The following is a 13184-nucleotide window of genomic DNA, read 5'->3' as shown; positions in this document are numbered from 1 at the left end:
TCTAGTAGATAGGGCATTGGACAGTAAATCAGGAGACCTAAGTTCTATTGCTGGCCCTACCATTGACCTGTTGTTTGACCGTGTGCAGATCACATCATCTCTGTGTGCCTCTATTTCCTGTCTACTTAGATTGTAAGTTCTTCAGGGCATCAACTTTCTTTCACTATATATTTGTATAGCTCATAGCACATCAACTTTCTGATCTCAGCAAGGGCAGCTAGATGGTACCATAATGCAAATAAGTAATATTAGAGGGTTAGTACATGGCAAAACAGTCTTTGAAACGAGCCTGGGTCAAAAGTGTACAAGAAAATATGAGGCAGGAGGAAAGCCAGTAGATTCGTTTTTCTCTGATCTGAAATCCAGATAGAGTACGTGATGGAGGTGAACCCAGTGCCAGCCAAATTTCAAACCACTTTCAGAAAGAAACTTGGTCTAGCAGTCTGAGATGGTGGTTAAGAAAACGGAACTCTTGACTTCTGCTCCTGGCTCTGACACAGTCTTCTTCTTCTGTGCTCTTGGTCATACCATTGAACTGCTCTATGCCTCAGTTTCCCTATGTGTGAAATAGGCATAGTGACACTTTCCTTAACTAGCAAAGAATCCTGTGGCACCTTATAGACTAACAGACGTTTTGGAGCATGAGCTTTCGTGGGTGAATACCCACTTCCTCAGATGCATGTAATGGAAATATCCAGGGGCAGGTATATATATGTGTGCTAGCAAGCAAGCTAGAGATAACGAGGTCAGTTCAATCAGGGAGGATGAGGCCCTGTTCTAGCAGTTGAGGTGTGAAAACCAAGAGAGGAGAAACTGGTTCTGTAATTGGCAAGCCATTCACAGTCTTTGTTCAATCCTGAGCTGATGGTGTCAAATTTGCAGATGAACTGAAGCTCAGCAGTTTCTCTTTGAAGTCTGGTCCTGAAGTTTTTTTGCTGCAGGATGGCCACCTTAAGGTCTGCTATAGTGTGGCCAGGGAGGTTGAAGTGCTCTCCTACAGGTTTTTGTATATTGCCATTCCTAATGTCTGATTTGTGTCCATTTATCCTTTTCCGTAGAGACTGTCCAGTTTGGCCGATGTACATAGCAGAGGGGCATTGCTGGCATATGATGGCGTATATTACATTGGTGGATGTGCAGGTGAATGAACCAGTGATGGTGTGGCTGATCTGGTTAGGTCCTGTGATGGTGTTGCTGGTGTAGATATGTGGGCAGAGTTGGCATCGAGGTTTGTTGCATGGATTGGTTCCTGAGCTAGAGTTATTATGGTGTGGTGTGCAGTTACTGGTGAGAATATGTTTCAGGTTGGCAGGTTGTCTGTGGGCAAGGATTGGCCTGCCACCCAAGGCCTGTGAAAGTGTGGGATCATTGTCCAGGATGGGTTGTAGATCCTTGATGATGCGTTGGAGGGGTTTTAGCTGGGGGCTCTATGTGATGGCCAGTGGAGTCCTGTTGGTTTCTCTCTTGGGTTTGTCTTGCATCACAGGACCTAACCAGATCAGCCACACCATCACTGGTTCATTCACCTGCACATCCACCAATGTAATATACGCCATCATATGCCAGCAATGCCCCTCTGCTATGTACATCGGCCAAACTGGACAGTCTCTACGGAAAAGGATAAATGGACACAAATCAGACATTAGGAATGGCAATATACAAAAACCTGTAGGAGAGCACTTCAACCTCCCTGGCCACACTATAGCAGACCTTAAGGTGGCCATTCTGCAGCAAAAAAACTTCAGGACCAGACTTCAAAGAGAAACTGCTGAGCTTCAGTTCATCTGCAAATTTGACACCATCAGCTCAGGATTGAACAAAGACTGTGAATGGCTTGCCAATTACAGAACCAGTTTCTCCTCTCTTGGTTTTCACACCTCAACTGCTAGAACAGGGCCTCATCCTCCCTGATTGAACTGACCTCGTTATCTCTAGCTTGCTTGCTAGCACACATATATATACCTGCCCCTGGATATTTCCATTACATGCATCTGAGGAAGTGGGTATTCACCCACGAAAGCTCATGCTCCAAAACGTCTGTTAGTCTATAAGGTGCCACAGGATTCTTTCCTGCTTTTACAGATCCAGACTAACACGGCTACCCTCTGATACTTTTCCTTAACTAGTTAACGTTTGAAAAGATATACATGGAGCCATTTAGCACCAGGTTCACAAGGAGAATGTAGGTGCCTAACTTCCCTTTTTAAGCATCTACGTCCAACATTTAGGTGTCACTGGCATTCACAAAACCTTCACTCAGCTGTCGCCTAACCTTGTAGGTTCCTAAAGTCCCTAGGTGCATAAATTTCTATCAGTAAAGTCCCCTCATTTTCTGCTGATGGGAATGTGCAAAACCCTCCTAAATCCTGACACCGCCAAGCTGGACAGCACTTAACTTATACCTATGCCCTGCAGGAATTGACAAAGTGGGTGTTCCTCTGCTGCAGGTCCTGATCCAACAGGCATGCTCAGAGCACACCTAATTCATCATCATCATGGGGGTGATCCTGCCACCCCTCCCTTATACTGAATAGCCCAGTGGTTAAAGCACTCACCCAGGTTGTAGAAGATCTAGGTTTGAATACCTGCTCTGCCTGGATTAGATCAGGGATTTAAACCCTGGACTCCCATCTTCAGGGGAGCGCCCTAACCACTGGGCTATACAGTTATTCTCACACACTCTGCCCCAGTGATTATTTAAGTATTTCATATAAAGTGGAACAGCATCAACAGGAGAGAATGAGCCCCACCTTAGAATACCGAATAGCGTAGTGGTTAGGGCACTCGCGGGGAGGATAGAAGGGAGGCACTGCCACCATCTCCTCCATTTTTCATGAGAAAGGGCTGACCTGGCTTAGGTGCCTAACTCCAAGAGAGGTTTCATAACTGAGAGTCATGGGTGGAGATAGGCATCTCACTCCAGTATAGAGTTAAGCACCCAACTCCCCTTGAGCAGCAGGGATTAGGCCCCAAACCTCTCCTTGAGATTTCCTACTGGCTAGCTTAGACAGCCCCTGGCTCAGTGTGCCAACAGCTGTGAGTCCCTTTTCTAGGGGCCTGATTCTTTCCATGCATTGGTGGGAAGTCTGTCGCCTAACTCGGGGCTGCGAATGCTATGATGCAGAAAGGCATTTAAAATGTAAATATTACAGTGCTGGTTGTTGCAATGCATCAAGTTCCCCATGTGAATCTAGATCTTAGTTACTTCAATATTCATATACTCCTAGGACTCACAAAAGGAGGGTATATTGGGACTATAGACATGCTGCTGATCCTAAAATAAGAAACATTCAGGGCCCAATTCACAGCTGATTTACGTATATGCAGTTCCCAGGAAGTCAATGGAGTTGTGTCTGCGTATGTCAGCAGTGAATTTAGCCCTCCGGATTCTCCAGCTGATTCAGTGTTGAAGGTTAACTTTAGAGTCAACATTTGAAAAATGTAAATGCCCCTTGGTTGAACAAGGCCTGATTTTTCATCAGATGGTTCACCCAAGCCCTATATAGCCTTTCTCTTCAGCTTTAGCTCAATGCTCCTACAACACTGCCTGGCATGTGTGCAGGTGCTGCCTGTGCAGCGATAATGATGGAAATTGGGAAGGGATGCTCAGAAGACGGCTCTGCTTTGCTGATAACAGATGATAGCCATGCTCTAGTGTCCAGCACATGAAGTCCTAGAAATTGGTGACAATGGGAGCTTTAGCTGACTAAAGACTGTGGGGCCAGATTCTGATCTCACCTACTGTATTGTAAATCAGGAGCAATTCCAATCATTTTAATGAGGTGTAACTCCAGATATATGCTGGTACAGCTGACATGAATCTAGCCCTGATTGCGGACCTCTGGATCTGACTAGAACAGAATATCACCTGATTTCTGAATTCCAAAAATATAAATAAACCTAAAAAATGCTGTCCCTGCCTATGCTGAATTCTCTAGTGCTTTGTCCAGTTCAATTATTAATGACTAAGAATATTGGACTTCCACCACTTCCCTTGGGAGGCTGGTTCACAGTCTGATAGCTCAGCAGCTCTCAACCAGGGGTCCGCGAGCCCTTTCGGGGGTCCTCAGGGCCCCCTGGCTGAAACCCAGTGCTCCTCGGCGCTGAAGCCATGAGCGGCGCGGGACTGATACTGGTGTGGCAGAGCAGTTTGTGCCACTGCACCGGCAGTCCCCCAACCTTTTAAAGCCAGGAGCTGCGTGGGGCTGAAGCCAGCAAACCTCCCCTTGCCCCAAGCCGGGAGCAGCAGGGGGCTGAAGCCAGGAGCCCAAGCACACCTCCCCACACCCTGCTGAAGCTGGGAGCTGCATTGGGAGCCCCTCCAGCCCATACACAGCCCCTAGCTACCCTCTGCCTGCACCCTGACCTCATCCCCCTGCCTGCACACAGCCCCTAGCTACCCCCTCCATGCACCCTGAGCTCCTCCCATCCACACACAGCCCCTAGCTACCCCCTGCCTGCACCCTGAGCTACCCCCCTGCCTGCACACAGCCTCTAGCTACCCCTTCCCTGCACCCTGAGCTCCTCCCATCCACACACAGCCCCTAGCTACCCCCTGCCTGCACCCTGAGTTCCCCCACTGCCCGCAAACAGCCCCTAGCCACTCCCTGCCTGCACCCTGAGCTCCCCCCTGCCTGCACACAGCCCCTAGCCACCCCCTCCCTGCACCCTGAGCTCCTCCCATCCACACAGCCCCTAGCGACCCCCTGCCTGCACCTTGAGTTCCCCCCTGCCCGCACACAGCCCCTAGCCACCCCCTCCCTGCACCCTGAGCTCCTCCCATCCACACACAGCCCCTAGCAACCCCCTGCCTGCACCCTGAGTTCCCCCCTGCCCGCACACAGCCCCTAGCCACCCCCTCCCTGCACCCTGAGCTCCCCCCTGCCCCCACACAGCCCCTAGCTACTCCCTGCCTGCACCCTGAGCTCCCCCCCTGCCTGCACACAGCCCCTAGCCACCCTCTGCCTGCATTCTGAGCTCTCCCCTGCCCCCACACAGCCCCTAGCTACCCCCTGCCTGCACACAGCCCTTAGCCACCCCCTGCCTGCACTCTGAGCTTCTCCCTGCCTGCACACAGCCCCTAGCCACCCTCTCCCTGCACCCTGAGCTACCCCCCTGCCCGCACACAGCCCCTAGCTACCCCCTGCCTGCACCCTGAGCTACCCCCCTGCCCGCACACAGCCCCTAGCTACCCCCTGCCTGCACCCTGAGCTATCCCCCTGCCCGCACACAGCCCCTAGCTATCCCCTGCCTGCACCCTGAGCTACCCCCCCGCCTGTACACAGCCCCTAGCTACCCCCCGCCTGCACCCTGAGCTACCCTCTGCCTGCACACAGCCCCTAGCTCCCCCCTGCCTGTGCCCTGAATTATATTTTTTAGTTGTGTGCTCCCCACAGCCCAGATAGGCTGCTTGGCTTCTGAATGAGTCATGGGGGGCACTCCCTCTCTGGACCCTGCTGTGCAGAGCTGGCTTGAGCCCCTCCAGCCCTTTCCACTCCAAAATAGAGGTAAAACTATGCCTATTCCCAAGGGCCCTCCCCAGCCAGGAGCCTCAAGGTCTGCCTCCCTCACTGGGCCCTGGAGTTTCTATAGCATGTTGAGAGGGGTCTCAGCAAGAAAAAGGTTGAGAACCCCTGTGATATCTCTCACCTGATGTTTGACCTACATTTCCCTTTGCTCAGTGTCATCCCTTTACCTGTCATTAAATGCTCTCAGACCCAGCTGCTGACATTCAGAAGTGAGTAGGCAAGACTGACATGAAAGTTTCTTGGAGCCAGTTCACAGCAACTTGCCAAGCTTCATCTGGCTCAGACTCGAAATAGGTCAAGCAAGTTCCACCCTGAGCAGCCTGTCACCTCCTTGGCCACCTCTTGGACTCACACCCTTTTGTAATGTACTCTGTGGCCAGTGGGTAATGTAGTGAAGAGATCATTCCCACAAGGTTAGTAGTCTTGCAGAAAAGCAAACCTCCATTTATGTCTAGTCTCATCATTTACAGAGACTCAATTAAGGTAATTTGGGGGGAAAGATAGACCATTGGTTCAGATATTGGCCTGGGACACAGGAGGCATGTGTTCACTTTCTTGCTCTGCCATAGACTTCCTGTTTGACTTGGGAATGTCAGTAGGTCTCCATATGACTCATTAAAGGCAAAGATTACACTGAGGCTGGGCAGAACTCAATTTTTATTATTTTTTTTATAATTTTGACAGATATTTATTTTTAAGCATTTTTTTCAGTTTTTATTGATTTCAATATTCACAATGGCGAGAAATTATGAGGATGGTCAGACAATAATTAGTTAACGACAGTACATGTTGAGATTCAAAAAGTTAATGCTTTATAACTATTAAAACACAAATTGTCAACATCACATGCCAAAATATACAAAGTCAATATCTGTGTATGGTGAAGCTGACATTTGCCAACATTTACTGATAAAAAATCTAATCGTTCCAAGCCTAATTACGACTGTGAGGGGCTCACATACTACAGTAATGGGAAACATATAGGTACTAATATAGACCTGCAAGTTGTTATATTCCGATAGAAATTTATATTCTCAGAGGTTCTTTTAAAGGTATCTCTGTAACCAGATTGAAACAGGATGAAATAGTGGTCCCACTTTCACTGGTAACCACAAGAATGCAGAGTTTGGGGCTTTCTCTGCAGCTTCTGTGGCAGCAGTTCAATAAAACTCTGTCCTCCCCTGTAATGTAGGCACTTGTGAAAGGCAGAAGACAGTGTGTCAGAACTCCACCTGGCCATTAAAATCCTCCACTGGTATAGGCTCCATGAAAGACCCTACGCCAGTGGCAGAACGCTTGACACAAGAGACAATCTAGCTCATCTGTCTAAAAGAAGCTTGAATTGTCATTGCCCATTCCATAAACAAAGGACTTCAGTCTCAGTAGAATCCTAGACATTTGCACCCTGGATTCTCTGGCATGTCAGTTTAGCAGTTTCCAAGGGGCTTAGATTCACATGAAGGAAAAAAAGGAATAAGAAAAATATAATTGACAACTGTATTCTTTTAAATTTTCTTTAATTCTTGTTCCTGATGGATCCTCTAATGGAAGACACATTGCCCTTAATTATGTAATATACAATAGTTGGCTTCAGCTTAATATTGCATTATTGAACCCAAAGACTGGCATAAAAAAATGATGCATGCAACGAATGTATTGTTTTCAAAGCTAGAGCAGCTTGATGAGAAAAGCTCCTGGGAAAAATCAAATCTGGGACTGAAACAGATTTTTTTTCCCTCAGTGACAGAAGGCATCAAAAATGAGCCTGATGAAAAGGACGACATTTCGCTTGCTTTTCTTTTTCTGATCTTTTCATCACCCAGAGCACCAATCAGATTATCAGTCACTAATTAGAGCACAGCAGTGTCAGTCAGAAAAGGCCCTGCTCAGTGAAAGGAGATTCTCTGCCTGGCAGTAATAGCATGGACTTGTGTCAGGAGGTGGGCTGGGGATGGGGATGGGGATGGGGATGGGGACGGGGACGGAGAGTGGGTGAATGATTTTCAGAAGCTAAGCATCTTTCCCCAGCCTTTGGTAATGTTTATTCAGAGGTCGTCTTGGTCATGTGGGGGATAATGTTCTTCTGCCCACGCTAAAGGGTTCTTCCCTGTAATGCTGTTATTCTCAACTCCTATTTCTTCTTTGCTCATTATATGAAGCCCTCACACATCCCCAGTTTTCCTCCACTGCCTGGTTATGGAAAGCAATGCTCACCTATGGCATAGCTGGGAAGCTGATGATTGATAACTTTCATCAGTCACACAGGCATAGCCCCTCCCTTGCAGCCCTTGGAACTGGCCCTCCGGACCTTGTGTGTCACTTCTGTGATGCTTGCAGCCTACAGGAAGCATGAAGCACAGTCTCAGCCTCCAACTGAGTTGACCTTCTGGTCTATCCTGCTGCCCGCTAAGTGCTCAGGCCCTGCCCATGATGGCTTGAAGAGGAACTGAGAATTTGTCTTTCTTTTTTCTACACTTAACTTGGAGCAGGACACATACCTCTCCATAGTCTGTGTATGGGACTCAAAGTACACACACACACACGCACACAGGCATAGTCACCTTTTAGGCTGGGTGGATGTGGATCAGATCCAGGCTATGTATTAGTCTTTGCAGAGCCATTACATTGGTTGGTTCACAGTTGCTCGACCACACATATTAGAAACTGAGTTTCACCCCTAACAAGGGCCAAATTTTCAGAAAATTCAGACAAAATTTGAATGTACAGTTGCTATGATAAAATACCCCTACTTGCTGCCGTAATTGCCTATAATTACCACTGTAAAACACGTCAATGGAAGCTGCACACACAGCCACCGAAATAAATTATGTGAATGCAGTTTCGTGCGCCGGGTCTACCAACGTGGCCCTGAGTGATTTCGGACCTCCCCCACTTTTGAGTCAATTGATTTGTTGGGCCAGATCCTCAGGTGCTGTGAACTGGACGAGCTGCACTGAAGTCAATGGAGTTATGCCAAGTCACAGCTGCTGAGGTTCTACCTTTGTTGTCTTTAGCAATTTTTCTCAATCTATGAGGCCGGTTATGTAGGAGAGCTAGGCTCATGGCTGCTTAGGGAAAAGGAGAAGAAAATGAAGACGATTTTGGGGCTTTGCTTAAGACTAGAGGAAACCACATGCCAGCATTGACTGTTCAGTGCTGAATACTAAATGGTCACTAGAGAGTTCCTCACTGGTGGACGTGAGCTGGCTGCCTCCATCCACATGACTAGACTATACAACCTAAATGCACAGGCCCTTAGCCTCAGCATCCCAGCTTAATTCTGTTAGGAGAGGCCGACGTACCTTTAGGGTATGTCTACAAAGCAAGTGGGAGCAGGCTTCCCAGTGTGGGTAGACAGACACATGCTAGCTCATGTAGAGCTAGCGTGTTAAAAATAGCAGCGTGGCAAGACACCTGAGTACAAACCCACCCATTCCCCTGGGCATGTACTCTGGCGGCTCATCCAAGCCGCTTCCTGTAACACCATAGCTGCACTGCTATTTTTAGCACGCTAGGTCAAGCGGCTGCTGTGTAGACATACCCTTGCTGTGCTTGCAGAAGGAATGCTAGGAGGGCTGTGCTGGGAAAGCATGCCTCCCTGTGTGCTGCTGCTTGTGTAATGAAAACTGGTCAGTTGTGTATTAATTAATTTAAAGCTAACTGCAATACATCTTTCCTAACAAACAAAACCTTGGAATGCATCTATTTATAGCTGATACACGGTTCAAATTGTTTCCCCAGCATACACAATGTAATAAAAACCCTATAATTTTAGATCTCATTTTTACATCCCTTGCAGGGACTACACAGTTTGGATTCAGCTAATCAAGTAGAAGTATTTACAGAGTCCTCTCTGTATCCTCAGGCTTTGGATGCTCTCACTGGAGTAAACCAGTCTCCCAGAGCCTGCTTTTTATTTTTAGCAAGCAACCTCTTCCTTGCAATGAGAAATTATTATCGGTGGGGTTGTATGAATCCTCCCTCGTTGCATAACTGGATGTATTCTAAGCAAGGGCAGTGATTTCTGGAGCCCCCAGGCTTTTGAGAGGTTCCTTATTCAAGGTTCCTTATTCTATCTGTAGAGCCTCAGCAACGTGCATGCAACTCATGGCCTCTATAAGCAGAAGGCTCTAACTAGCAGGCAACTGAGCCTAATTCCTAATTCTGATTTTGAACTCATTTAAGGTGCCAGAAGACATACAAACAGCTCTACTCCCTGCTCTGTGCAAGTGTGCAGGGCTCAACTAGCTCTCATGAGGTGCACAGAGACCCTGGTGATGAGCGCAAGATAGACAGAGAAACACCTCACTAAGGCTGCACAGGAGCTGTGTTGCAGTTGCTGCAGCCGTGGGAACTGAACACGCCGTGACAATGCATCAGCTATGACTCAGTGAATTTTCCCTTGTCACTGGACCCAAACATTCATTTAGAATAAATGAGCGATCTTAACTACAGATTGGCCTGAACTGGGTCTCCAGTCTAACCTCCCCCCACAAAGAAACTGTGGGGAAGGATTCAATTTTGGTTCCACCTGCACATGCAAATCCAGAAGAGAGCCTGTTTTCTGGACCCCATTTGGATGTGACTAAAGTGGCACGAGAACAGCTATTCCCACAAGATTTCCACCATATCAGGCTGAAGCCTTACTAGCTGTTGTTCATCATTGTCTAACCCTAAACTGAGCCCCGATCCAGCCACAAATCCAGAACCTAATCTGGATCCAGATCCAAACAACCGTCTACTCACTTTTTAACTCTTGCTTCTCAGTCCTGCCCCGGCCTTGTAGCCAGAACCCTTCTGAATCTGCCTGTTAAGCTTCAAAGTAAGAGGTGCGTCTAGGGATCACAGACTAAGACAGATACACAGCGCAGGTGGTGGAGAATTCACCCGTTTTAATAAATAGATTTTAATTAACTCAAACACTCCTCCTCCCCCAAAAATCAAAATCTCAGCCCAATTAGCAGAGGGTGAATGGATTTGTTCTCTCAGAGTGGGAGAGGAGCTGTGTTTTCAAGACCATCTGCTTATGAGTCCTTTAAAAAAAATGTTGGAGAAGAAAACAAGCTTTAACCTGAGGGGGAGAAAAGAAGGGGGAAGGCATTCTGGCAGCCTGCGGCGGGGGGCTTTGACAGCGCATGGGGATGGACGCTGCCACCCTGAACGAGCTTGGGCTGGGGGCTCTAATCCCCTGCAAAGGGGGAGTGGTTAACAATCTATAAGGAAAGGCTTTGACAGCCCCAGGAGGCAGGGAACCTTTGGTTTACTGTGATGCACAGCCCTACATGGGGGGCTTGAGATGAGGAGATCTCCTGAGAGCCTGAAGGGAGAGGGGTCTAACAGGGAAATTGCTCCAGTGGCCGGTGCGTGGAGGGGCTCTGATATGCTGCCCAGGGGGAAGGAGGGAATTGCCCTGATGGCCTGAACAGGACAGCTCTGATAAATTAAAGAGTGGGTGGTTTCCCTCACAGCCCTGCCTGAGGGTAGCCCCTCAGAACCTGCATTATTTGCTTCTTCTGAAAGCCTCCATAGCTGAGAATCTGACCACCCTGGGGAGAGGGGGACTCAGGCAGCTTGCATGAGGAGGTGGGACACTGACATCATGGAAGGGAGACTGTGGTGAAAGGGGGCTCTGGCAGCTTGTGATGGGAAGCAGGGACACTGGCAGGCTGTGAGGGGAGCCTGTTGTGATGGAGGGAGCTCTGGAAGCCTGTGAAGGGCAGTGAGGATACTCACAGCCTGTGAGGGGCATTGATGAAGATGAGGGCTCTGGCATCCTGAGAAGGGAGCCTATGGTGTAGGAGGGGGCCTCTGGCCCTGGCAGGGGACACTGGGGGGCAGTAGGGTTTGGCAACCTGAGTGGGGAATTGTTCTGACGGTGCTGCTGTCTCTTCTTCACTTTGAATCAATTAATAGGAACAAAATCTCTGCATTTTTCTCTTTATTTCCCCCAAATCAGTTTTTTTTAGTTTTTCCCCTCTAGTTTTCTGGTTAAAAAATAAACAGTGTGGTGCTTTGATGTATCTAGTGGTAGGAGAATCCCCTCGGAATCAGCGCTTCTCTCCACTCTACCCCATATGCCTGCATACATCCGGCTTGGCAAAGTGGCTCACTCTGTCTCGTTCTCTGTGCCCCTTAGGGAGATGACATCTTAGATCGGAGCTCTGAGTTGATCTACACTGGGGAGATGTCCTGGATTTACCAGCCTTATGGACGGAACCAGCAGCGCGTTTTCTTTCTCTTTGATCACCAGATGGTTCTCTGCAAAAAGGTAATGAAACCCACATGAAATCAGTGCTGTTCAGGGCACAGTGAGAATGAGGCATTCAGTGCTGAGCATCTTTCAAATGAAGCCATCCCAAAACATTTTTCAGGCCTGGAAGATAGGAACTCTCACAAAGAAGGAAATGTGGCAAGTAGGCAGGGAATAGAGCTGAAATTTAGACCAAACAGTTTATTTTTCCAGGCTAGTTACCATGAGGGGAGACTGCAAGAAACAGGGTTTCCGGCTGTCTCAAGATTTGTTGGGTTGTCCCAGTTTTATTAGGTGGAGCCTGCCGGAATTTTCAGCGGTCATAAAACCAGACATTAGAGCCATGAAACATAATGATGTTATAACATTGCATCAGAGCTTCAGGATATCTTGGCAGGACGTGATGATGTAGGGTGCAGAGGTCACTGGGAAGCATTTGGCCAAGAAAAAGTCCAAAAGTCCTGATTGTTCCAGGGAGGGAGCAATGGAAGCAGGAAGTAATAGGGGAGGAAAGTAAGTGAGGATGAGTGTCCCACTGAAGGGGAAATAGTAGAAGGCCAGACTGGTGAGCATTACAGTGAGGAGTGGATGGAGGGGCAGAGGAAAGTTAGTGAGGAGAATAGGCAGAGGAGACAGAGGGCAAGGTCACATTGAGGGGAATGGATGGGAAGGGTCAGTGAGGAAGGTCACGGTGAGGGAATGGATGGAATCACAGGGGAAAGTTGCAGTAGTCGGAAGTCCTGGAGAAGGTCACAGTGAGGGAAATGGACAGAGGGAACGGAGGAAGGTCTTGGTGAGGGGAATGGCTGCTGTTTTTCCTGTGGAACAAATATTTCTGTTATGAAGCATTTCCCATATGAGACCTATAAATACGTGCATGAGATGTTTGTCGATTTCTGAGAGAAGCGTAAAAGCTCTGACTGTATGCTGCAGTTGTTCCCCTAGGACCTGTGGCAGGCACTGAACACCCATGTGGTCAAACCTGAAAATTGCTGTAAAATGAGCAAAAAAATCCACTCTGCTGGATGGCTTGACACCCTGAGTGGAGAAGCAAAAAGTTGTTTTTTCACACAAAGCATCCCGAGGAATGGAAAACAGTGACTCAAACGCTGTTGAGCAGTCTCCTCAGCATGAGGTCTGTCCCTCCATTTTAGACCCATATTTCCCTCATCTCACCCAGATCTGGCCAGCCTGCACTTCTATTTTTGTGCATTCTAGACACCAGAAACACTAAATCACAGAACAGAGGTTATAACACATTGAGAGGTTTTTATACTAGCAGCAAATCCCACCTCCATTTGTCAGCTGTGTGCCTTGCTCATTTTCTCATGTGTCCTTTATTTTGGCTCTTTGCCCCACGTTCATTTTTGGGTGTCAGTTGCAGTGTATGATCTGGAATCAGATGA

At 48.1% G+C, this 13184-nt stretch overlaps 1 protein-coding gene across 7 annotated transcripts in view; it reads left to right on the top strand.

Annotated features, from left to right (window-relative positions):
* The window catches only part of ARHGEF9 (Cdc42 guanine nucleotide exchange factor 9), a 317600-nt gene that overhangs the window by 268063 nt on the left and 36353 nt on the right, over positions 1-13184 (top strand). For all 7 annotated transcript variants that reach the window (XM_050964604.1, XM_050964606.1, XM_050964610.1 and 4 more), the window contains one exon: positions 11665-11796. In XM_050964604.1, coding sequence (XP_050820561.1) covers positions 11665-11796 — 132 coding nt within the window. The remainder of the gene's footprint in view (positions 1-11664; positions 11797-13184) is intronic.

The sequence above is a fragment of the Gopherus flavomarginatus genome, chromosome 8 (genome assembly GCF_025201925.1).
Source record: "Gopherus flavomarginatus isolate rGopFla2 chromosome 8, rGopFla2.mat.asm, whole genome shotgun sequence".
Lineage (NCBI taxonomy): Eukaryota > Metazoa > Chordata > Testudines > Testudinidae > Gopherus > Gopherus flavomarginatus.
The sequence above is the reverse complement of the archived record's forward strand: the minus strand, read 5'-3'. Positions and strand labels throughout refer to the sequence as shown.